The 23,172-nt window shown below is 33.8% G+C and overlaps 3 protein-coding genes and 1 pseudogene across 3 annotated transcripts; 3 read left to right on the top strand and 1 right to left on the bottom strand.

The window, feature by feature from the left end:
• Positions 1–1,658: 1,658 nt before the first annotated feature.
• LOC107941170 (lysine-specific demethylase JMJ18) lies at positions 1,659–8,426 on the top strand (the record flags this gene model as incomplete). The annotated part of the gene is given in 13 exon segments (XM_016874711.2): positions 1,659–1,685; positions 2,753–2,824; positions 3,278–3,355; positions 3,458–3,958; positions 4,048–4,272; positions 4,549–4,710; positions 5,460–5,739; positions 5,742–5,827; positions 5,966–6,772; positions 6,775–7,027; positions 7,120–7,223; positions 7,363–7,557; positions 7,990–8,426. Coding segments are annotated over 13 exon segments (2,886 nt in total), but the record flags the coding sequence as incomplete, so codon positions are not given.
• Positions 8,427–9,537: 1,111 nt separating this feature from the next.
• LOC107941154 (uncharacterized protein At4g14342) lies at positions 9,538–11,233 on the top strand. Its single transcript, XM_016874689.2, has 4 exons — positions 9,538–9,847; positions 9,980–10,065; positions 10,152–10,275; positions 10,886–11,233. Exons 1-4 carry the CDS (start codon positions 9,842–9,844, stop codon positions 10,931–10,933), a joined length of 264 nt encoding a protein of 87 aa, XP_016730178.2. The 5' UTR covers positions 9,538–9,841; the 3' UTR covers positions 10,934–11,233.
• Positions 11,234–12,061: 828 nt separating this feature from the next.
• On the bottom strand, positions 12,062–16,190 carry LOC121228852 (gamma-soluble NSF attachment protein). Its single transcript, XM_041111857.1, has 6 exons — positions 16,076–16,190; positions 14,975–15,068; positions 14,397–14,475; positions 13,902–13,981; positions 12,849–12,971; positions 12,062–12,222 (listed from the first exon to the last, which is right to left on the bottom strand). The coding sequence occupies exons 1-6, from the start codon at positions 16,188–16,190 to the stop codon at positions 12,126–12,128; spliced, it is 588 nt and encodes a 195-aa protein (XP_040967791.1). The 3' UTR covers positions 12,062–12,125.
• Positions 16,191–17,868: 1,678 nt separating this feature from the next.
• Positions 17,869–23,159, top strand: LOC121228851 (testis-expressed protein 2-like; annotated as a pseudogene).
• Positions 23,160–23,172: the final 13 nt, after the last annotated feature.

Raw genomic sequence — 23,172 nt, 5'->3', positions numbered from 1 at the left:
GAAATTTTAATACTCGAAATTGGATTAAACAGTTGAGCTGGGGATCGATGGCATGACAGATTTGGTTCTAAAAATATGGCTTATTTGTATTAAATAAATATGGACTTTCAATATTAAATAATGCAAGGCCTTTTTTTTTTCTGGATAGAGAGATTGCATACCAAACATTGAATTCGTCCACGGGCTGGGTTGCAGCCCACATTTTTTTTTCTGTGCTCAGGCCATTTTTAGTTCGACAAGTCGAAATCCACTATTTGCGTTTAATATTAAGTGTGTTTTAAGAGTATTTTATAATTAATTTGGTTAAAAATATTTAGTACGTTGAGTCGGTTTGAGTTGCAAATGGTTTGTCCAGGGCCTGGAGTAGACAGGCAGGGCTTATCTGGTCGAGCAAGTAGCTTAACCTTTTAAAACTGCCAAAAAAAAAAAACCCAAAAACTTATTGATTTTATTTGATTTCTATTCAGTTTGATTCACAAGTTTAAAATTGGATTATTTAAATTAAAATTAAAATTAAAATTAAAATTAAAACAAATTTAATTTATAATAAATTTTAGGTAGATTCTATTGTAAGTTGCTTAAGTTTTTTTAATCACTTAATTATAAAAAAATTCAAAATGATTACTCACATTCATTTCAATCATCTTTAATATTCAGTTAATTTCAGTTCAATTTTTTTAAAAATAAAACACATAATAATCACAATTTTTTTTTCAAAAACAAAATGATTGAAAATGTTATCACTTCTAAAATGCACTCAAATAACAAAAAAATAAAGGAAAAACATAGGTGAAAATAGAACTGAAATGAAAAAAATAGTAATAAAGTAAAATAGTTGAAATATATTAATGTGTATTTCGATTCTAATAGTGTTTAAATTAATTTATATTTATATGAGTTTTAATAATTTAAATTATATAAAATTTTACATTCATTTAATTACTTTTTTTAGTGTTATGTACTGTAGGATCTAAAATAAGATTAGTAGAAGTGAAGTAGAAGACAAGTTAGCACACTCGGTGGTGGTTTTGTTAGTTGTTTGCCGGATTCCGTTGAATACTGCGTGCGTTTCGGTTTTCGCGCTTTCTATTCTATTTTTCTCTTTTTTATTTATTATTATAATGTACATATTTATATATTTTCTTTTTATATTACAGTTTTGTAAATTAATTATTGGTTTTATTTTATTTTAGATTTATAGTAAGAAATAAAACATATTTCAATTTGGAATTTAAGCTTTTGAATTAAAAATAAATAAAGAAAATATAATAAACAACAAGAAATTTAGTTCGAATGTAAAAAATAAGAATATTATTATTATTGTTTTTACTTTAAGATTTTAATAAAAGCAGGGAATACAAACTTTGCTTCCTGGAATTGGTTTTGGAGTTGCAGTGAAATTGTACTGAGAATTAAGGTTCGCTTTTAGAGCAACGGTGAATTTTTCAATTCCTTATTTCATAAGTAAATTTTAAAAAATATATTAATAACCCTTATATATTTAAAATTTTGCTATATTTTTAGGAAAAAAAAAACTCATGCCAATTTCTAGGGTAGATCATGTATTTTTTGTTAGGCAATTTACCAGAAAGATTTTATTAAAAATTTATTTATTTTTCGTAATTCTTTCTTTCCCAACTGAATGTAACAGTTGAATAATAGCAACGGATTCTCATTCGAAAGAGGTTAGATTGTCTCTTTTCTTTGTTCATATAAATTTGATTCGCTTTTTCTGAGATGTGTTGATCTGTTTATTAAAATTTTTTGCGCTCACACGTCAATTACATATGATGTTTCTTTTTTATTTTTTGGAAGTAATTTTTGTTGATATATTTTTTTAATAAATAGGTAATGTTTCGAGTGAATATTTACAGGCATTATGGATTTCTTTGTTTAGAAAGTTTTGATGTTGTTCATATCAGATCATTCAGTTATAATCAGTGTTGCTTAAAGTTTTCTCTTCTTTTAAAACAGATGGAACTAATATAAGAAAATTTTACATTCTCAATCATCTGTTCTACTGCATCAGTTTGGGCCTTCTTTAATTAATTTCATTTTAGATGGAATTATTTCACTTATTTTGCTTTTCCTGTATGTGTGAAATCTTGTATGAAAACTCGTAATCTATCACTCTATCGTGTGTACTATTATTGTTGTTGATATAGAATGGATTCAGGTTGTATACGTTATTCAGAAAATGAAAATATTTCTTATTAATGGACACTGGAACCAATCAGAAGTTGCCAGAAGCAAAAGCTACTCATTCTTATAGTAGAAGGTAAGACCAAAGATCAAATTGTTAGAACCGATCGTGGATGGTACATCCATATCTGGAAAATTTCTTGTCAACTTTCATCAGAAGTCCTCCTTAACTTGATTTCTTGATATGCTTCTTAACTTGGTTGAAAGCAACTTTTAGTAACTGCCTTAAAGAGTGCTGAAACCAGGGCATACTTTTTGTTCTCTTCTTTATATTGGTTGATGTCACACGATGTTTGTATTGAGGGAAGGAACTATATTGATTTGACACTGTTCTTGTTCTTGTAAATTTGCATATCTTTCTTGTGTTCGTATAAATGCATGAATATAAGTATATAAATTTGTATGGATTTAAATTTAAATTTTAATACGTGTGTGTCTGTTTACATTGTTGACATGGGTCATATTATGTCATTTGCAATGCAATACTTAGTTCAGGCTAAGATTAAGAAACAGAAAAATACATGAATTCCTAACAAAAGATTATTTGCAGGACCATTCTTCACAACTTTCCATGAAAAGAGATAATAATATACAGCCTTCAGGCAGTCCTCAAAGTCGAAAGGTAATTTAGTGCAGTTTTTAGTAGACTCAATGTAACTAATAGGGCAAAATGACCTCTTTGTGCTGACATGTTTGTTCTACCACAATAGTCTGACCATAAATAATTTCTGTTTTTTTCTGGGTTACAAGGCAACATCTCAAAGTAGGCATTTTGAATCTAGGAAGAGTCTAGATTTTCTGCATGGATTTTGATGGCCATTTGAACTTTCAGGCCCCATTATGAGTAATTCAAAAGTCAGTGGAGGAAAATTTCTGCATCATACCTGAAAGACTGAAGTTATAAACGTCCTAGCAGAAGTGTTAAGACTCAAACTTTTGCAGCAAGAAACAAAATTTATCTTCTTTAAAGTTCTCCTTATTTGACTACATTGTTTAGTTGGAACCATCTGATAACCCTTTAGCTTTATCCTCCAAAACTCCATTGCTTTATGAAATTGTTGCTGGTATATTTTAGGTTTCAGCAAGATGGGGCCCAGATGAAGCATGCAGGCCTACCATTGATGATGCTCCAGTCTTCTATCCAACTGTTGAGGTAATCTTCTCTTTTAAGAGTAAAGGTCTGGTGTCAACTTTTTCTCTTTTTATTTTATTTTATTTTCCCGAAACTTAGAATTTATGATGTTCCATTTACTAGGAGTTTGAAGACACACTTGCCTATGTAGAAAAGATTCGTGAAGAAGCTGAATCATTTGGTATATGTCGGATTGTTCCGCCTCCTTCTTGGACTCCTCCTTGTCTTCTTAAAGAGAAAGATATATGGGAACATGCCAAATTTTCAACAAGAATTCAGCAAGTTGACTTACTTCAAAATAGGAAGCCAATGAGAAAGAAAACTAGAAGCCGAAAACGTAAACGGAGGAGGCAATCAAAAAAGGGAGCAACTGGAAGACATGCCAATTCTAGTGTAGAATCTACTTCTGCGAGCAGTGAGAATTTTGGCTTCAGTTCTGGATCAGTCTTCACACTCGAAGAATTTCAGAGATATGCAAATGATTTCAAGGAGACATACTTTCGGAGAGACTGTGATGAGGATTTAAAGCCTGGTGTGGTTGAATACTCGAAATGGGAACCTTCTTGGGAGGATATTGAAGGTGAATACTGGAGGATAGTTGAGCAGCCAACTGATGAGGTTGAGGTATGGTTAAATAGTTTCTCCTCTTCCTTACAGATTTCATTCATGGAAGTCTCTATTTACTTCTACTGGAGTTTGCTATCATATTGCAGGTGTATTACGGAGCTGACCTGGAAACAGGAACATTTGGTAGTGGGTTTCCTAAGGCATCATCTATGTTAACTGGAAATGATGCAGATAAATATGCAATGTCAGGTTGGAACCTAAACAATTTCTCTCGCCTACAAGGTTCTGTGTTATCTTTTGAAGGATGTGATATATCTGGAGTTCTAGTGCCATGGCTCTATGTGGGGATGTGCTTCTCATCATTTTGTTGGGTAAGGACTAAAAACTGCTAGAAATAGAGTTCTAGTGCATGGATTAGGGATGGGAATAACTCTCTTTTTGAGGGGTATCACCATCCCACCTTTATTCCCTGTGTTTTAGGTTTGAAATTTGGAACATCTTTTTGTTATTATACACATGCAAGTAATTGGTTGAGTTTAGTATGTGTAGAGTAAAAAGTGGCTACTCATGTTTGACAATTTGAATGGCATCCAAGCCTTCTTTTTTCTTTTTATGTTCTCATTTGTACTGTATTATGGTTCAAGCAGCATGTTGAGGATCACCATCTTTATTCACTAAACTATATGCACTGGGGTGATCCAAAAGTATGGTATGGAGTGCCTCAAAACCATGCTTCCTCTTTGGAGGCTGCAATAAGAAAGCATCTGCCTGATTTATTTGAAGAACAGCCAGGCTTACTCCATGACTTGGTGAGACATATTTGTTTTACTTTTTCCCTTGTGTTTTTTTTTTTTTGGACTTTGCATATTTTCTACACTCTTTCATTGCTTCTTGGAGCCGTGCTTGTTTTCTTATTGGGTTAATAATGTGGAACAAGTATTCTCAAATTGAAATTCCAATTCCTCAAGCACCTTCATCCTGCTTAACTAGGCTTTTGTACATTTTAAAATATTAATAATGTTGAATTTGTACTGTTGAACACTAGAACATGCATTCTGGTGCCAATCTTAATAGGTCATAGATGTGTAAGTGTTGGACCCTGGGTTTCAAGACATTGAGGGATCTCTAAGAGAATCAGGTATAAAAGAGAAACACATCTAGCTTGTTTTATCAGCTGGCAGTTTATTTTTTGTATAATTGTTGTTCATAGCCTAAACTGTTAGTTACCCTGCTGTGATTGTAAGACTGTACCTTTTGATGTAATCCTAGAGGGTCAGGTCAGGTTGTGTTGGTGCCTGGTGATATTCATACATATTCACCACCAATGTGCTTAATCAAAGACTACACCGATTAGAACACCATCAACTCATCTCTAACTGAGAAATGCCCATGAAATGATTTCTTAATATCTTAAAGTTAAAAATCTCATTATTTCTTTCATCTCATTCTTCTTCCTAGATGTTGAATCCGTTCCTTGTCTTTTCCTCCAGTTGCATTTACCTTTTTATGTTTCATTAGCTTATTACATGTATGAAATTTATGATCCATCTTTGGGCAGGTTACTCAGCTATCTCCATCAATTCTGAAAGCTGAAGGTGTACCAATCTATCGAGCTGTACAACACTCTGGGGAGTTTGTTCTTACCTTTCCAAGGGCATACCACTCTGGGTTTAATTGTGGCTTCAATTGTGCAGAGGCAGTGAATGTTGCCCCTGTTGATTGGCTAGAACATGGTCAAAATGCAGTGGAGCTCTATAGTGAGCAGCATCGCAGGACATCACTGTCCCACGACAAGCTGCTTCTAGGATCAGCTCAGCAAGCCATCCAAGCTCTCTGGGAGATATTTTTGCTGGCAGAGAAACTCCAGGAAATTTGAGGTGGAAACATGTCTGTGGAAAGGATGGAATGCTTACGAAGGCTGTTAGGGTAGATTCTTCTCTCTCTCTCTCTCTCTCCCCATTTGATGACAGAAAGAAAAAGAGCTAAATTTTTTTAACTTATTTAAATACATATGCACATTATAAATGAAAAACTTATTCATGCTAAGATTATCACCGTTAACAGATGAGAGTACAGATGGAGGAGGAAAGAGTGAATTGCCTTCCACCTCACTTACCCTCACGGAAGATGGAAAAGGACTTTGATTTGGAAAGTGAGAGGGAATGCTTTTCTTGTTTCTATGATTTGCATCTGTCTGCCTGCAGCTGCAACTGCTCTCCTGAGCGATTTGCATGTCTAAAACATGTAAAGAATTTCTGCTCATGCGAAGTGGAAGACAGATTTGTCCTCCTTCGCTACACCATTGATGAATTGCAAATGCTAGTAAAAGCCCTGGAGGGAGGAGTAGATGCTGTTAAAGTATGGGCATGCAAAGATATTGGGCTGCTTCCTGGTAAAGATTGTGATGCTTACATGCCTAATTTGGTTCAGGATAGTGAGGCAGTAAAATTAGAACCTTCTGAACCAAGCGGAAGTTGGTCTTGTTCCTGGAAAATGGAAGAAAAGGTGAATATTAGTTCTTCCTCATATGGTCCTGTTTCGGAAGTATTGCCCCAGCATGGGACTAAATTAAAAGCTTCTCCTTCCACCGTAGGTTGTGAAAACAATGCCTATAATATTGGGGTTCTTATTATGGAAAACAGCGTGAACTTGGAGCAGGATGCCTGCATGAAGTTGAATCTTGATGTTTTAACTGATTATCCTGCAAGCAAGTCAGTAAATGCTTTGGATAGCCCTAATAACAAGAGTGATGTGGAGATATTTTTACCCTCCTTTAATCAAGAGAAAATTTGTGGCTTTGATGAAGTAAGAGAACCTGTTCTAAAGAGACTCAAAAGTGATTGTAGTTCATCAGTTCTCGAGAATCTCCCAACAACTATCAGCATTCAACTTCATGTGTTCATCAGGATTCTGATGGCTTTGATGGCAAGAAATTGTTTGATGTTGAACTTCATCCAGGACAATCTAATACCTTCTGGAAGACAGCAACTGTCAATAACTCAGATTTAAATGCATCTATTGTTGCCCGAGGTGATCCATTGTTGATTTCTTCTGTAGAACCTTTAAATTTTGGATCTGTTATGTTTGGAAAACTATGGTGCAGCAAGAAAGCCATATTCCCAAAAGGTACATTACAATGAATTTGATCCAATATTTACTAATTAAACACATCTTTCTTGCTGGTAGAAGGATTTTGTATCCACAATTGAGTTTTACAGGATTTAGAAGCCGTGTTAAGTTCTTTAGTGTGATCAACCCAACAGAGATTTCAAACTACATCTCAGAAGTCTTAGATGCTGGGCCCCTTGGCCCTCTATTTAAGGTGAGATTACTTCTTGCTCTTCTACTTTGGGCATAAAGGTTCACTTGTAAAACTCCAGTAATCAGTCAATGAAATTTTTTGCTGAGTTGGCATGCTAGTAGAACCTTACGTTCCTTACATCTGTTATTGTATATTTCAGGTCACTTTAGAAGGCTGCCCCACCGTAAGCTTCTCAAATGTGTCAGTGGAGAACTGCTGGAAATTGGTAGTGCAGCAACTAAAACAAGAAATTTTAAGGAGCAACCTTGGGGAAAGAAGCGTGCTTCCCTTACAATTACTGAAGAGAGTCAATGGACTCGAAATGTTTGGATTTCTCTCACCACCCATAATTCAGGTATAGTTACCATTATAAAACTTAAATCTGATTCATTTGACTGCTAGCTTTTTAGATGCTTTCTCATAATTACATCTGAAATGGAATACAGTTGCTAATACATTGCTTACACCATAGCTGGCTTACCAATAGAATCCTCATGATTCTTATCATGATACTGGAATATGGCTTACCAAATATAATGATGCAATAATATTATTTATTAATCCTTAGTTAGCATTAGCACCACTGCCACTGTGCCTTTTAACTGAAAAACAATTTTATCTTATCAAAGCCTTTTGATATCATTTAATTCTTATTACTCGAAGCGTCCTTTTCTCAGAATAACAAACATACTGACACATAAATTTTTGTCTCACTGTTTGTCTTGTCAATTTTAGTTGTGATATTTGAATTCAGTTATATGGTTCTTAACAAATTGCTGTCTTCCAGGCTGTTGAAGCTCTTGATCCAAATCATCAATGCTTGGAGTACTGGAATCACAAGACTAGTAGTGATAAGAATGAAGTTAATAAGGATTTAGATTGAGTTGGCCAGCAGGATAGGGGAATCGAAAGCAAACATTTTTGGTGTCGTTTCGAGAAAATAGGAAGAGGTAGACAGGTAGTTGTGAGAAGAGTTGAACATAATGCGTAGTGAGGCAGAAAGTGGCATAGAGATGAGATCCTTAAAAGATGTAGATTAGTCGAAGACGGTGGAGATTTAACAGTTTTTATCTTTGGTACAAAGAGGGAGTGGATGTAGGTTAAAAGGAAGGGTTTGGTTGCTGAGTTGATTCTTATTGGGACTAGTTGTTTTAATCTTCAACTTGAGTTTTGGATTATCAGCTTTCAACTGGTCCCATATGTCATGAGAAATTATTTTATGAATCCTTTCTACCACATCATTCATGATCATCTCATCCAATTAAGAAAGAATACATTATTTTTTTTATATTATATGCACATTTGGACTGAACTTTTATATCAAAGATGATATGCCCTCTTTTAATTGGACGAGATCATAAATAATGTAGTAGAAAATATTTATAAAATAATTTCTCCTCAATCATAAGTCCCCCATTGTCGATGCCACCAAATTATCATAGAATAGTAATTTATATAAAATACCTGAAATTATATTTTTAAATATGTTTAATTATTAAGCAAATATGTAGTAACACTTTGGAACAAAGCAATCAACCAAGAGGTAAAAGAAACTATGAGTTGATAAATTATTTTGATTTCTCTCTCTAATTAATCTGGTTTTCAATTACTACATAATTATAAATTAACAAGAAATTGATTTTACTTTTACTCACCCAAAAAAGGGAAAAAAAAGCCCATATTAGTTCAATTCTCTCCATCTCTGTAAATGTACCAAAAACTAAAAATAAATTAGATTGAATTTATTTATACGGTACATGATCTCAATTTTCACTTCTTAGATTGAATTTTTTTCATTTCTTGTACAATTTCAGCAAAGACACCAACACTTTGAAGAAAACAGCAAAATTAAATTAGATAAGTATAGTTATTTATGTATATAACAAATAAAGATAAAATGATCTCACCTGAGCAATGATGTAGTAATATATGAAATTAAAATAAAATAAAATTTTAAATTTAAATTATATATAATTATATGGAATAAAAATTATAATATTACATTATATAACAAATTTAATTAATGAAGCATCTAATTAAATTAAGGTTAAATGCCTTTCATTTTTGTCCGTGACTCTTATTTTTAAAGAAAAAATTCACTCAAATCTAAATCTAAAATTTAATAGAAAATTCAATTCCGATCCGAATTTAATTTAATTATTTTATTTTTAATTTGAAGTAGATTAAATTTTTTGAGTTTAAACTTAATATATATTTATTGAAAGCAAAAATTTAATATCGATAATAGTTTTGTAAATATGTTAAGGCAAGTGTGATGGATTTACTTTAAATTTAACTTGACTCTAATTTAATTTAACTATTTTTATATTCATCTACCTCTCCTCAACTCAGAACTCAATTTTTCAAAATAAAAAATTTGACCCTCACGAGTCGGATCAAAACCCTTGGAACTTGATTTTTTCCCATCCCTACACTCTCTAATGTTTATCAGTAACTGAATTGATTTCAATTATTGTAAAATATAGTAACTGATAAAGTAGAGGATGAAATTTATATTAAACATTTTCTTTTACTTATTCGGGTCGGGTAGTGTGGGTACTCTATATATATTTCTCTCCCTATAGGACATTTACTCGGAATTCCTCTCTCATTCTGGTCTCAAGAGCTTCGAAAAGAAGATGCAGGTAAAGTATCCCCTATCAAACCCTAATTCCCTTTTCTTGATTAATTTAAAATCCCACTGAAGTTCTAATTCCCAACTCTAAACCCTAATTGGTTTATATGTTTGTCTCTTACTCTTTCATAAATGTTGTCAGGCAAGCGATAGGTTTAACATCAATTCCCAGCTCGAGCATCTCCAAGCCAAATACGTTGGAACTGGCCATGCTGATCTCAACAGATTGTCAGTTTCTAATCCTTATTTTTTTTTGTCAACTAAAAAAAAAGTGTTGCTCTTAATATATATTTCCTTGGTTGAATTGATGGCAGTGAATGGGCGGTTAACATTCAACGCGATAGCTACGCATCATATATAGGGCATTACCCGATGTTGGCTTACTTCGCTGTGGCTGAAAATGAATCCATTGGAAGAGAGCGCTACAACTTCATGCAGGTAAACCATATTCTTTCCTTTTGTTTGGTGTTTTAGGATTTATGAGATTCATGTTTCAAATTCCTTTTGTTAGGTTCCTAAATAGTTAGCTTTGTGTGTTCCACAAGACCAATTTAGCTTTTACTACTTGAAAGGGGTATCCGAAGGATATATGTCTTGAAAGCTTGCGTTACATGGTTCAAAATATAGGACTTGATTAATGTTGTTCATTGCCAATTCTTGGGATATGTTTCTTTTGAGTTTTGTGGAGACGAGGGTTTTTTTTTTTGGGGGGGGGGGTCGTTCTGTTTCTACCATTGGGGGTATGCTTAGAGAAGATTACACATATTGCAAATTGACTGGGTGCCACGTTGCGCTTTGCTGGTTAGACTTATTAACAAATATTGAGGTGTATCCTATGCCAAAGATGAGACTCTTGGATACATTCTGTACCTACTAATGACTTTTCAGAATAATAATCAGTCTCTTTAGGGTGTTGGTCCTCAGTTCCTGGTCAGTCTCTGTTAGTTGTAAGAATGAGTCTTGATTTATATTATCCTACTAAATGACAACATCTTGGGTGGCTAAATGAGGTTCAAGGTATAATTGTTTCTGATCTTAAATTGTGCAGAAAATGCTTCTGCCTTGTGGTCTGCCTCCAGAAAGAGAAGATGATTAAGAACTGCTGGTTGGGCTGTGAAGTGAAATGTTAGGAATTCTAAGCTTTCCCATCAGGCTAGAGATTTTCCTAATTGACTATCCTCAATATTGTGTTTATCTTGAACTTGAAATATGGAGCTTATGTCATAGTGGTGTCATTGTAACCTCAACTTTATCCCTAGCAAGATTTTTCAATTGTAGTACGTATTTAGTTCTTTAAATGAGCCTACTCATCTTGCTGAATGTGTCTGCTACTACAGAATATCTTGAACAGTTCTTTTAAAATTTTGATTGTGTAGTGTCAAGGTTTGTTTCTTTCCATGTTTGCATGGTTTCCATGGCCAACAAGCTAAATAATAGAATGACTGAAGACAGATGAACCAATATGGAAAGAGAAGTGGGAAATTAAGTCAAATATGCCAACAGACAGAATCACATGCATATTTATTTGTTTCTTAATATTGGATTTGATGACAAAGCATGATGAATGTGTTGGTAAGAAAATGCATACTATCTCGTGTTACTTTCAACCTACTCTACAACAATCACTCTTTATAAACATTTCATTATAAATGTCAATTTTGTTATAGAACTGATTCTTTTCTATAGTAGCATCTTGACTCAAAGTTTAGTCGAGTTAATTTAATTTATTCTAAGTGAAATAAAAATATGAATTTTAATTAAGATATTATTTCAATAAAAAAACAATTTGTATAAAAATATATAAATAATATTTATTAAATGAAAATAAAACTTGATAAATGAAATTATATTTGTAAATCTCACTAATTAATATTGTTATTAATATATATAATTTTTATTTCAAAATTAAAAAAACAAATATAATATGAATCTTAAATGTTAATTGTAAATGTCTCCTATGTTTTAGGTGCATAACAGTTACTTTTTGACAGATAAGAGTTTTTATAGGGGGTTAATAAGCAATGGACTCTATTACTGTTGATTTATTTATTTGTGAAAATCTTAACTATAAGGTCCTCTGGAGACTTCTAGATGTTGTGTATTATTAAGGGGATAGATGTAACAATGTAAGAGGAGAAAGAACAAATTTTCAACAATGGCCAATGGGCTACCGGTTGTGAAGACTAGCAACTCTTACAAGATGAAATATCCTTTAACATGACCAAGCAGAATCAAACCAAGATGCCTCTATGTAATTACAATGAGACAATTCCGAAGGTAAATTCTATCTATGTGAGGTCATTCTCATCCAGGGCTTCTCCCTCACCTATAGCAGCATTGGTCTTAAACGCAGCCACGTCACCTGTAGGCAAACTTCCTCGCAAGCTTTATGATCTGCACCCACTTTCATTTCAGTCAAATGTCTTGCAATTGGCTATGTCTGCTTTGCAATATTAACATGGAACTGTAAATGGATAATTTAAAAGCAACCCAGATTGTCAAAAAGATTGTCTCAATAATGGTGCAACTTGAGGAAACAAACATAGAAATTACCACCGTCCCCGTTACCAGAAACAGAGCTCAAATTCAGTACCTCAACACCACCACATGTTTTTCTTTAATGCCTCCCAGCCAGCGGCCAACCAATAGAAGATAATATGCAGAATGAAAAACATATTCTGATATCTTTTTGAACACCAAAAGATAAATGTTAAGCAAAGGGGGGTGGAGCGCTCTCGTTTGTGCATCCACCATCCCATTCCACATTTTAGAAATATTTTAAAAAATATGTAAAACTTACAGAGAATTAAAAAATCAATGATACAATAGAACAAAATGCAACTGAAATTACCAAATCTTGACTGAAATTAAGTACCTAAATGCACATTTTAGCATATCAATACTTAATGTGATAACCACGACATGCAAAAAGATGTAAAGTCCTTACACTACATTCACATTGTGAAGAACATGCATGTCCAAAAAACAGTGCAAAGTAAAAATATTACCACTTCAAGATTGTGATAGATCTTGACTGAGACACACGTTTGATTTCTTCTACATCACCTTCTCTGTAAGCAGAAAGGAGTTTACCCGCAAAGCGGTTCTGATCACTTCTTAAGAAAGCATCAATCCTGAAAAAAAAATCCAAGGATAATACTATTTTATATCAGTTTTCTTAACCCAAAAGTCATAATTCAGGATAAAGATAGACCCCCACCCCCACCCAAAAAAAAAAAAAATCAAGTCCTTTTGATTTCTAGACGCTTTCTGCTACAGCACTAATATAAGGATCATGTAACATATTTTCAAACTGCGGAGTCAATATTTGCATTAAACCCAACCATTCAAATGCATAAAAGTTATTGAAGAAAAAGAAAGGGGCAACATAATTGTTGAATTTTATAGTTAACATCCAGAAACCAGTAGCTATCCCATTAGCAAAGCAGTATGTTTCACTATTCTTGTTCTACTGCTTTACTTCTTTCCCAAGCAAAGCATACAACCAAAACAAATGACATCCATGAAGATTCGTGTCTAGATTGAGGAATAAGAATAGAATCTGCACCACCATAATTTGGTGATAGTAAACACAAAAGCATCCCAAGTCATCAGTGTAAAGTGAATTGATAATTGGCTCTGCACTTCTCTTTCCTCTTCAGGGGAAAGGAAAGAACTGTATAAAAGGAAAAGAAAAGGGAATTTACTATCCAGTAAGGTTCTAGGACCCAGAGCAGATAACCGATGCTAGTGGTTAGATGCCTTGATTGACGTGTAAATGAAATACATGTTGAGAAAAATCTCACATTAAAAACACAAAAACAACAACATGCTTTGAGATAGTTTTATCATAGGTATTTAGGACATTGAGGGAAGGTTGATTTCAGTTGCAGGGAATCATGTTTAACTGCAATGAGTACCCATATATCACTTGAAAGATAGTTGTGCTAATAAGATCAGATACTGTGAGCCACTTAGCACATCACAAGATTAGTAGATACAAGAGAACCACAAAACACCAATGCTTAGCGGTTCAAAAGAAGTTGAGAAAGAACTGTGCTTACTGAGAACAGTCATTGTAGCACTTCTCTGCTTGCTTTAAGTCATGAGCATAAAGATACACGATCACTGCACTAAGATACGCCTGAAATTAAAGAAGCCAGTAATGTTATTGATAAAGCAGCCCTTCAATACTAATAAGAAAGCAGTGCAAACATGTAAATGGAAAAGTAGTCACTTGTGCAGCAGACAATAGCAAATGAGATCTACACCTATAATGCTTCATCGGATTAACTTAGTATCACACCTGTATAAGGATATGCTTTTCTCGATCCAAAAGAAATATAAAATATAAATAACTTAAGTAGAACTGTGTTGCATTCCGCATAATTTAAGTACGAAGCATTCTATTAGGTTATGATTGTTCTCCGGCGTGGAAGCTTCACAGTACTTAAAAATCTGATTAACAGTCAGTTTGTTGGTGAAACAAGTATCTGACATATAATATACAAATTGGACATTTAATGCGAATTATTTGGATGCGAAATATGATGTCACACCTTGCATTGACTATTTGTAGCATTGCACTTATCAGCTGCTAAGCCCAATTTCAAAAGGAAAGCTACAGCATCTGTGTACCTGAGGATATCAAAACCATAAGTGACTCCTATCCCTACAAGGTTTGCTTATATGCCTATGAAAGATTCCCAATTTACAGGCATTCCAACACATGAATCCAGCGCAAGCTGCCAGTGGTAAACATGACTAGTAGCATAACTAAACTCTACAATTAAAGGCCAACAATTGCTTGAAAAATAGTAGCAACAAAATGCCTAGCTCAGTCTACTCAACTGAACTCCCTAGTTCTAGAGTGGGGTCAATGCAACATAAATGCATTTAAAATCCTCTAGCGAAATACGAAAACAAAAAGAGTTTCTAGTTCCCTATTTAACTATGACTTAATGTTCATATGCTTGCAAAAATAAAATTCATGGTCAGTTTTTGTTCCTGCTGCTCTTTCATTTTAAGAAATAGCAGTATTAATGTTACGAATAATTGGACATAAGATGTAAAATGGTGTTACTTTCATTTTCTCAATCACAAATATATATTCATATAAGAAGATGCAAAAGCTTACTTCTCAAGTTTTACATAAATATTAGTGACAGCATGATATAGATCAAGGGCCATCTGTTCCTTTCGATCATCTTCAAGAAGAACACAGGCATCACCTACAGTTTAATGGCATCATAGGCAAAGCATCTTCCACAGCACTACGTAAGACCAAATAATAAGAAAGAAAACCACATAAGTAATGTTCATTTCGATTCATTGAAAATAATTCAAAGTAACAATACACACATAACAAGACAAAAAATATTGAAACCTCCTCGAATATTCATTTGAATGCATATTCCATCTTAACATAAAACGGTTTCATCCATTCATGGCTACCTTGCGGACTTGAATTGAATTTCAAAAAATGCTTCACATCTTCAAAACCAAGCACTTTGAAGGGGCAATTAAATGATTGAATGCGGCAAACTTTTTAAAATTCATTAATATTAATTGAGACCCACACTGAGATTCTAATATTTCCTCTTTGTTTTCTCTTCCTCGACTCTTTACCATCCAATTATGGATTTCATGTTTTCAAAGGGGAACTAAAAATGAATGCTACTGTTTCGTTTTTTCCATTTTCATGGCTAGTCAGGCTTTTAATTTTGTAATTTGTAGCCTTCAAGGAACATTGTTCTAGTTTAGCTTGTAATTTCATGGTATGTACCCTAGTGCCTGTCCTATAAAGGGTAAAGGGAAGGTTGAGTTATGTTATTTAAAATAACCAAGAAAATATCATGAAAAATCCGGAAAAAATAGTGTAAAAGCAATGTCCATACCGGCAGCTTGGCGAGTGAATCCGATGCATATTGTGGTCTGTCACACTGCATGTATAACTCGGATGCCTTTCTATAAAAGTCAATAACTTCAGTCCAGTTGCGTAGTTACTTGCTATGCAGCAGCAGACTCCATGCTTTTAGCTGCATCCAGGGACTGATTTTCTTATAAAGGATGTCAAAATGATAAATATTTACTCTTTGTACATTTGCAGATCCATTAACAACCCTCTTTTATCTGGATTCGGTTAGACCTATCGAAGTCTTTCAAGTTATAATCGTTTGAGCTGGGCGAAGTACATATATGGTGAATTGCAAAACATGGATTATATAATAAAGGATACGAGGATACATCTCTCGTCCTTTGGAAGCTTCTCGAATGCCACTTAGCATTCTCATAATCTTTGAAATCGAAATCCATTGGCTACAAGGAACATGAACATCAATGAACAATGACATTTGCAGATTGGATTTGATATAAAAACAACTAATGCTATTTTTAATGACAAAAATCTTAGATGTTGAATAATAGTAAAAAGATAGCATTACCAGCTTGTTCATACAAACGGGTAGCACTTTCCCAATCAGACTCCACTTGTAAGGCTTAGCGTTGTTCTACAAAACACACACACGCATATATAAGAGTAATACGTTAAGTACGTTTTTTGAATTCAAGTTGGAGGATAAAATTTGATTTTTCCATTTTTTTGCTTTTCCCCTCCAATTGATTTGATAAAATTAACACTACAAAGGATACGATTGGATTAAAATGTAAGAATTAGTAGAGGAAGGAGGCTTACAATTGTCGGCTTTGGAGATGAGCTTGCCGGGATCGGACCGGACTTGCGTCGGAGTTTCTCTAAATGGAATTTGATTGGATTTCCTTTTATGAAATTACACCTACACAAGCATTAGAAGTTCATAACAAAAAAAAAAACAGTTAGTAATTTAAAGGTAAAACATGTGTAATTAATAGTTTTTTTTTATTGAATTCGATATTTCTAATATGTTCCAATTTAAATCATAAATTAGCATAATATCTATTTAGCCTCCAATTTTTTAAAAATGTTATTTTAACTTTCCATTTAATTTTTGTCCTTTTTAGTCATTGAACTTACAATTTTTTCAATACACAAAATGAATTGAAAAATTAACATAGCATGCATGTGGATTGCCATAGATGATATGTTAGCATTTAATAAGTTTTTAAAATTTTAAAAATATTTTTTATAATTTTTAATATTTTAAAAAATATTGATGTGTTATCACATGACATTATGCTTATGTCAGTAAACAAAATTAAAAATAGTTTAATTTTTCTTTTATTTTAAGGTAATTTGATAAAAACATAAATTTAATAGCCAAAAAAATTAAATAGAAGATTATATGATTTTTTATAACATTTAAGGTGAAATAAATATTATGTCTTTAAATAAAATAAATTTAAAAAATATCAAATCAAAATAAATCCAGATAAACTCATTTATGGCCCTATCTACATTTTCATTTATATTTGTTATTTCAAGCTATAAATTATAATAAAATTAAGGGGTTTTTTTTTTTCAGGACAAATGATGGAATGAAGAAAAAGGCAAAATTTAATCGATACCAAATTTAATAAAAAAATGCAAATAAAGTGAGACCTGAATGCAGATACTCTTCACTAATAATAGGAGAGACATTAAAATAAGAAAGACATTTTTTTGAGAATAAAATAAGAAAGGCATTTAAATGTTGAACGCAAAGTATTAGAGTTTATATCCGTTAATGAGAGTCAAGTATCGATTTTTCTTTGGAAAGAATATTTGAAAGCTTCAATACCATCATCGAGAAGCATTGAAGGGTTGGAATCCTAACCTTGGACAAAAAAAAATGATTGGTCAAATATTGTTTTAATAATAGAATAAAATTAATTTAATATTGTATTATTTTGGAAAAATATAGAATTGGATAAGAAATTGGATATGAAAGCAATTCCATATAATTTAATTAAGTTATTAATCAAATAAATAAGTTACCGCGTAAGAAAGAAAGGAAGGAAAAGAAAAGAAAGAAAACAGATACAACACAGACCTCTGTGAGTCCGTTTGTTTGTGTCGTTCGGTTTTTGCAAGAATCGAATGAATCGAATCAAAAGATGGTGAGCGTGTTCTGGTTGGTTGGTGTTGGGGTGTTAGCATGTGAGCTTGGAAGTGGGGTATTCTTTTTGTTTAAATCGATTGAATCGAAGGATAAACAAGAATCTCTTGCTGCCTGAATCCTCCTTCCCACCTTCCTCGTTTCGCTTACACAAGCAGGTATCTCCCCTCCACATCCATGGCGTCCTTTGTCTTTTTCTTTTGCTAAGATTTTGAACTTGCTTCATTTGTGTTTGTGTTAGGGGACTGTTTGGGTTCTTGAATCAGAAAAAATTCAGTACCAGAGAGCAGAAGCGGAAAAAGGACGTGCCTTTGGAGGTTTCCCTGCTCGAAAACATGCCAAAATCCAGGAAAGTGCTTAGTTTTCACACATTCTGATGCTTCCCGCACTTTGTTCCCTTAAGGGATGCGTCATTGAGGCTGTTTCGCTACAATTTACCTCAAGAAATGGTATTCTGCCCTTTCTTTCACTTTCTTACTTAAATCTTCAATGTCATGTATTTACTACAATGATTTTTTTACTTCAGTCTCAACTCTCAAGCCTATCCGTCCCATCCTTTTGTTTTAGATTGTAAGTTAAGTTTTGGGTTTTCAATCAAGCTTTGCCAGCATAACAGTGTTCTCATTCTTAAGAGTTAAGAATATAGATGCAGACTTGGTTTCTCTCCTTTCACATTCGTACAGTATCATTCTGGTATCATATAGCTTAATCAGTTGTTCTAAGTTATATGCTTCCAATATATTTTACTTGCTTCATTCGTTTGCCCTTGTATGAATGGTTTGACAGGGCCAAGAGATTTCCAATAAAGGTGGAAAGCAAACTTCGGCCATCTACAATGGAAGTAAAATCATTTACCTTTATCTGGAGACTTCTGGGAGAAGGAGTCATGGTGCAAAGCTCTTCGTCTTGCTTCATGCGAGGATAAAGAAAAGCTGAGCTGGTTCACTAAGTTGAATGAAGACTTCCATGCTTACTTGTTATCTTAAATGTTGGATATCCATCATTTATGAAACCTCTTCAGGTTTCATTGCTGAGCAATGGATAAGGGAAATAGAAGTGATGGATCTTCATCAAAGTTAGGTTATTTTGGAGAAAGCTTTCCAAGAAGGCTAAGCCTGGAATGGAAAATAAAGGAATTTGGACATCTCAAACTGCCCGTGAAGATAGAAAGACTTATGATAAACAGCAGCCATTCCAAGATTCAGTCACAAACAAGGTACCAAACAGTTTGACTGAAGAAAATATGTCATGTCATTTCCACAAGGTTTTTCTCGTTCAGTAAGTCAAAGTACTTCTGTTGTTCTGATGCTGATCTGGAACAAGACAAGTTTAGTGTCGATGAAGGGACACTCTGCTGGAACTTGTTAATTTCTCGAATCTTTTTTGATATCAAAGGAAACGCAGGATTGAAAAGTTCTATTCAAGCACGGATTCAGGTTGGATGATCACCAAAATTAATCTCTTTTTTTTTTTTAATTGTGTTCGGTATTGCCTCTTCATGTTGCTTGGTGGTTCATGTATTGCATTTTGGGATTCAGTCCAATCTATTCTTTTGACTCCCTGACTGATAAAATAAACATATTTTCTGCTGCTAGGTATAGTTCTGTTTACATCTTTTATTATTTAAAAAAAATGTTTCTTGACTGCTCGATATGTTTTCCAGCCATAACAGGGGAAAAAGGAAACCTATTTTGTTTGGTTCAAGGGATTTATTTTGAGTTTCTTGATTCGACCTCTCCTTTATTAGTACAATTACCTGCGAAATTTGGTTTTTCCCCAGTATTTTGGTGTCGATGTAGGTTACATTTTTCTTGAGTGTACTGTTATGCATCACTGTTTTTATTTATATGTTCAACGACTGTTTCGCCCTCTAGGTATTCATCTAATTAGTTCCTTTGAAAATGAATTTGAATGCACATCGAAGATGGTTCTGATTATTTTTATGGTTTGATATAACAGAGAACATTGTCCAATATGAGGACCCCAGTTACATAGGTGAAGTCATTTGTACTGATTTAGACATTGGAAGTCTCCACCTTATATCCATGCAATGAGGCTTCTTGCTACAGACATGAATGAGGTATGGGCATTCGAAGTTGATGCTGAATATTCTGGTGGAATCCTGTTAGACGTTGAGACAAGACTTGAAGTTAGTGACCAAGATTTTCAAAAAGGCTTAGTGGACTCAAATTCAGAACCAAATTCTGTTGAGAATGTCTCTTCAGACCTTCTTGAAGGCTTTGAACGTTTTGGAAATCATTTGAATCTTCCTGAAGAGGATGAGGTCGACCCTAAGTTGGTTAGTATAACAATGATTGTTAATTTATGACGTGATTATGAGAAATGTGGATTTCCATTTATGTTAAAAGCACTTGGACACAGACTGGTGAAGATCAAAGTTAGCACCTTCTGTAGGAACTGTAAATCACAACTTGAAAATTTTCCTAGTCAAAGGTCACCGACATAAGCCTAGTGGTCAGCTTTGTCGTTTGAGATCCAGTAAACCATGGAATAGTTATGCAAAGGAGAATTGGCCATAATTAATTGATATGAGAGGTTTTCCCTTAAAAGGATTTATACCTTTCAAGTCAAAGCTAAGGTGAGACTATTGTAGGGCAGCTTTGAGGGAAGGGTTTGAGAGTATGTTGCTAGCGTTTATAGCTGAACTATACTCTCAAGTTATTGTAAAAAACAGGAGAAATAGAATATGAAGGGGGAAAATAACAGAAATAAAATACCCTATGCTTCACACTAGTGCTCTTTGGTTGCATCATTTGAACAATATCAAAGAAAACCTAAGCATCACATGTAGGGTTTGTTAGGAGTCACCTAAGGTTGATTGTATAACAAAGAAAGAGTAATACAAACATAGGCTCCTGTCCATCCTGATGCTAAAAGAACTAGACCTGGCATTCGTAGTGTGGCTTTAAAGAAAATATTCTCTTTCAAATGTGCCTCTTCTATAGGTTCACCTGATTCATCAAAGTATAATTCTGATTTGATCCTCTGCTTGTCTGTTTCTTCTTTCTATTAATCTGGCCAGGGTAAATTCTTGCTATTTTTATCATTTGATTTCACTCTTCGGATTTCAGATGGTGTAAAAGGCTCTAAAGCTACACCAACAACAAGTTGTGTTTCTCGATGGAAAGCTGTTGTAAATTCCGTAGCCAAACAGGTTTCACAGGTTTGTGTATAATCTCTTCATACAGATAGGCGTTTTTGCTTAGAATATCTCATAAAAATGGCTTTCAAGGGTTATGAAGGTATTTATGTAATCAAAGAACAAATTCTGAATGTTAATGCAATCTTAGTTCCGTCGTCCCCATTTATAATTTCTCTAAAAATAGATAGTTTAAGATCCTGCAAACTGAAAAAAATGGAATATTATTAAAGCTGCCAATTGAAATACTGTCAACTTGGTATTTTAGGATCAAACATAACCTGTATTTGAAATTGCAGGTGCCTTTTTCTTTGTCGATAAGGATTTCATCCCTTAGAGGAACACTACGGTTATATATAAAGCCACCCCCTTCTGATCAGTTATGGTTTGGCTTCACGTCCATGCCTGATATAGAGTTTGACCTTGAGTCTTCTGTTGGGGAACACAAGATAACTAGTGGACATATTGCTTTATTCTTGATCGGTCGGTTTAAGGTATGAATATCATTTGTTGGATAGAGACATGTTACTTGGTGAAAAACATTTTTCTTACTATTTCATTTTATTCATTGGACAGCTTATTTGAAATTTCTGCATGTTCGCTAGAATTTGGCACACCACCTACATGGAATAGTAAAAATGGGTATTTTTGAAAAGGAGAAAAAATCATGTTTTGAAAGAGAAGAGGAAGTTATGTGATAAAACAAAGTGGATTATTTTCTCAATTTTATTTGGTTTTAAAGTAAATTTATCTACTGAGTTGACATTATTTAACTTGTAATGAGGAACTAAGCAGTTGACAGTGAATAAAATTCCTTCGCCAACAGCCTTGACTAACACACCTTATGTTCCCAAGTAAGGAGAGGTGTTTAACTTTTCACTGAATTTTATGAGCTCTTTTTTACCTGATACACTTTTTTGACAAATAGAAAAATTCACGGTGAGTTTTGCTTTACCTCCTTTTTATTTGTCAGGGTGTTTTCTCCACATTTATAATCCCTTGGAACCATTAGTCTCTTTCTACTATGTTATTAGACTTTTTGGAATCTTAAGATTGAAGATGATATGATTCTTGATTCTGCATATTATTAATTGTGTTGCCTAAAATTGCCCCTTCAATTATTTGTATAATATTATTTCATCTAATTACCTGCATCTTCTTACAAGTCCATTCATGCCTATCTCAAGTATGTTCCCTTGAGATATGATCTGATCATTAACTAGACCTACCTTTCGATCTCTGGGCATTGCTTCAGCCATCAAAAACATAGAATGAGCTATTTGCCACAATATTCTTGCTGAACTTTGGCATTAATACAATGAAAGAAAACTGCCAAGTGAACTTCAGCTGATGCCTCCTTCATTTGCGCAGGCAGCTATACGGGAAACAATGGTGCTCCCCAACTGTGAAAGTGCATACATTCCTTGGATGTTAGCAGAAAAAGATGATTGGGTCCCAAGGAAAGTTGCCCCATTTATATGGCTTAATCAAGATGCAGCTATGGATAATAACATTGCGCGTGCAGCTCAATGTCCTCAACCTACTGAAGCAAAGGAAAATAGTAGGAAAACCTCGAGTTCTCCTGCAGTCATTGAGTCCGAAGCCTCATCGAGCTCTGCAGCTTCTTCTTCTGCAAAGAATAGGTCCTCGCAAGATCTAAGAACTCCCCTACTTGCAACTGATGAACCACATGAAACATACCAGCAGAATAGAGCAACTCCTGATTCTCAGTCATCATCTAGGTCTTTGAGTGAGTTTGAAAGGCAGAGTGATGTGGGTGATGAGAATGATTCAAGGCCAAAGAAGATGGGGAGGAAGGCAAGAATGATTGATTTGACTAAGAAAATGGGAGAGAAATTTGAAGAGAAGAAGCGTCACATTGAAGAAAGGGGTAGGCACATTGTTGAGAAAATGAGAGGACCTTGAGACCAACTGAAACAAATAACTGATGGCATTCATTCTTTGAAGCTCAAAATGACTGTAAATGTTAACAGGAGGAAGTCAGGGAAGAACCATATCAATGGAATAGTTTTATTGTTATTATAGGATGGATGAGCTTTATGCGGGTTCTTTAGCTAATTCAATTACTTTTGTTCATCAAATACAAATATATATGTTGGGACTTGTTATACATTGTTTATT

The sequence above is a fragment of the Gossypium hirsutum genome, chromosome A05, assembly GCF_007990345.1.
Source record: "Gossypium hirsutum isolate 1008001.06 chromosome A05, Gossypium_hirsutum_v2.1, whole genome shotgun sequence".
In the NCBI taxonomy this organism is placed as follows: domain Eukaryota; kingdom Viridiplantae; phylum Streptophyta; class Magnoliopsida; order Malvales; family Malvaceae; genus Gossypium; species Gossypium hirsutum.
This window is presented reverse-complemented; position numbering and strand designations above follow the sequence as displayed.

Bases quoted from the DNA above. Each gene is read 5' to 3' on its own strand.
- LOC107941154 (XM_016874689.2), top strand. The intron at 10,066-10,151 runs GTCAGTTTCTAA...AATTGATGGCAG, and splicing joins CATGCTGATCTCAACAGATT to TGAATGGGCGGTTAACATTC. The intron at 10,276-10,885 runs GTAAACCATATT...TAAATTGTGCAG, and splicing joins AGCGCTACAACTTCATGCAG to AAAATGCTTCTGCCTTGTGG.
- LOC121228852 (XM_041111857.1), bottom strand. From the start codon at position 16,190: ATGTCATTGTTCATTGATGTTCATGTTCCTTGTAGCCAATGGATTTCG. The intron at 14,476-14,974 runs GTAAGCTTTTGC...TGATATCCTCAG, and splicing joins ATTTATGTAAAACTTGAGAA to GTACACAGATGCTGTAGCTT. The intron at 13,982-14,396 runs GTGTGACATCAT...CTTTAATTTCAG, and splicing joins CTACAAATAGTCAATGCAAG to GCGTATCTTAGTGCAGTGAT.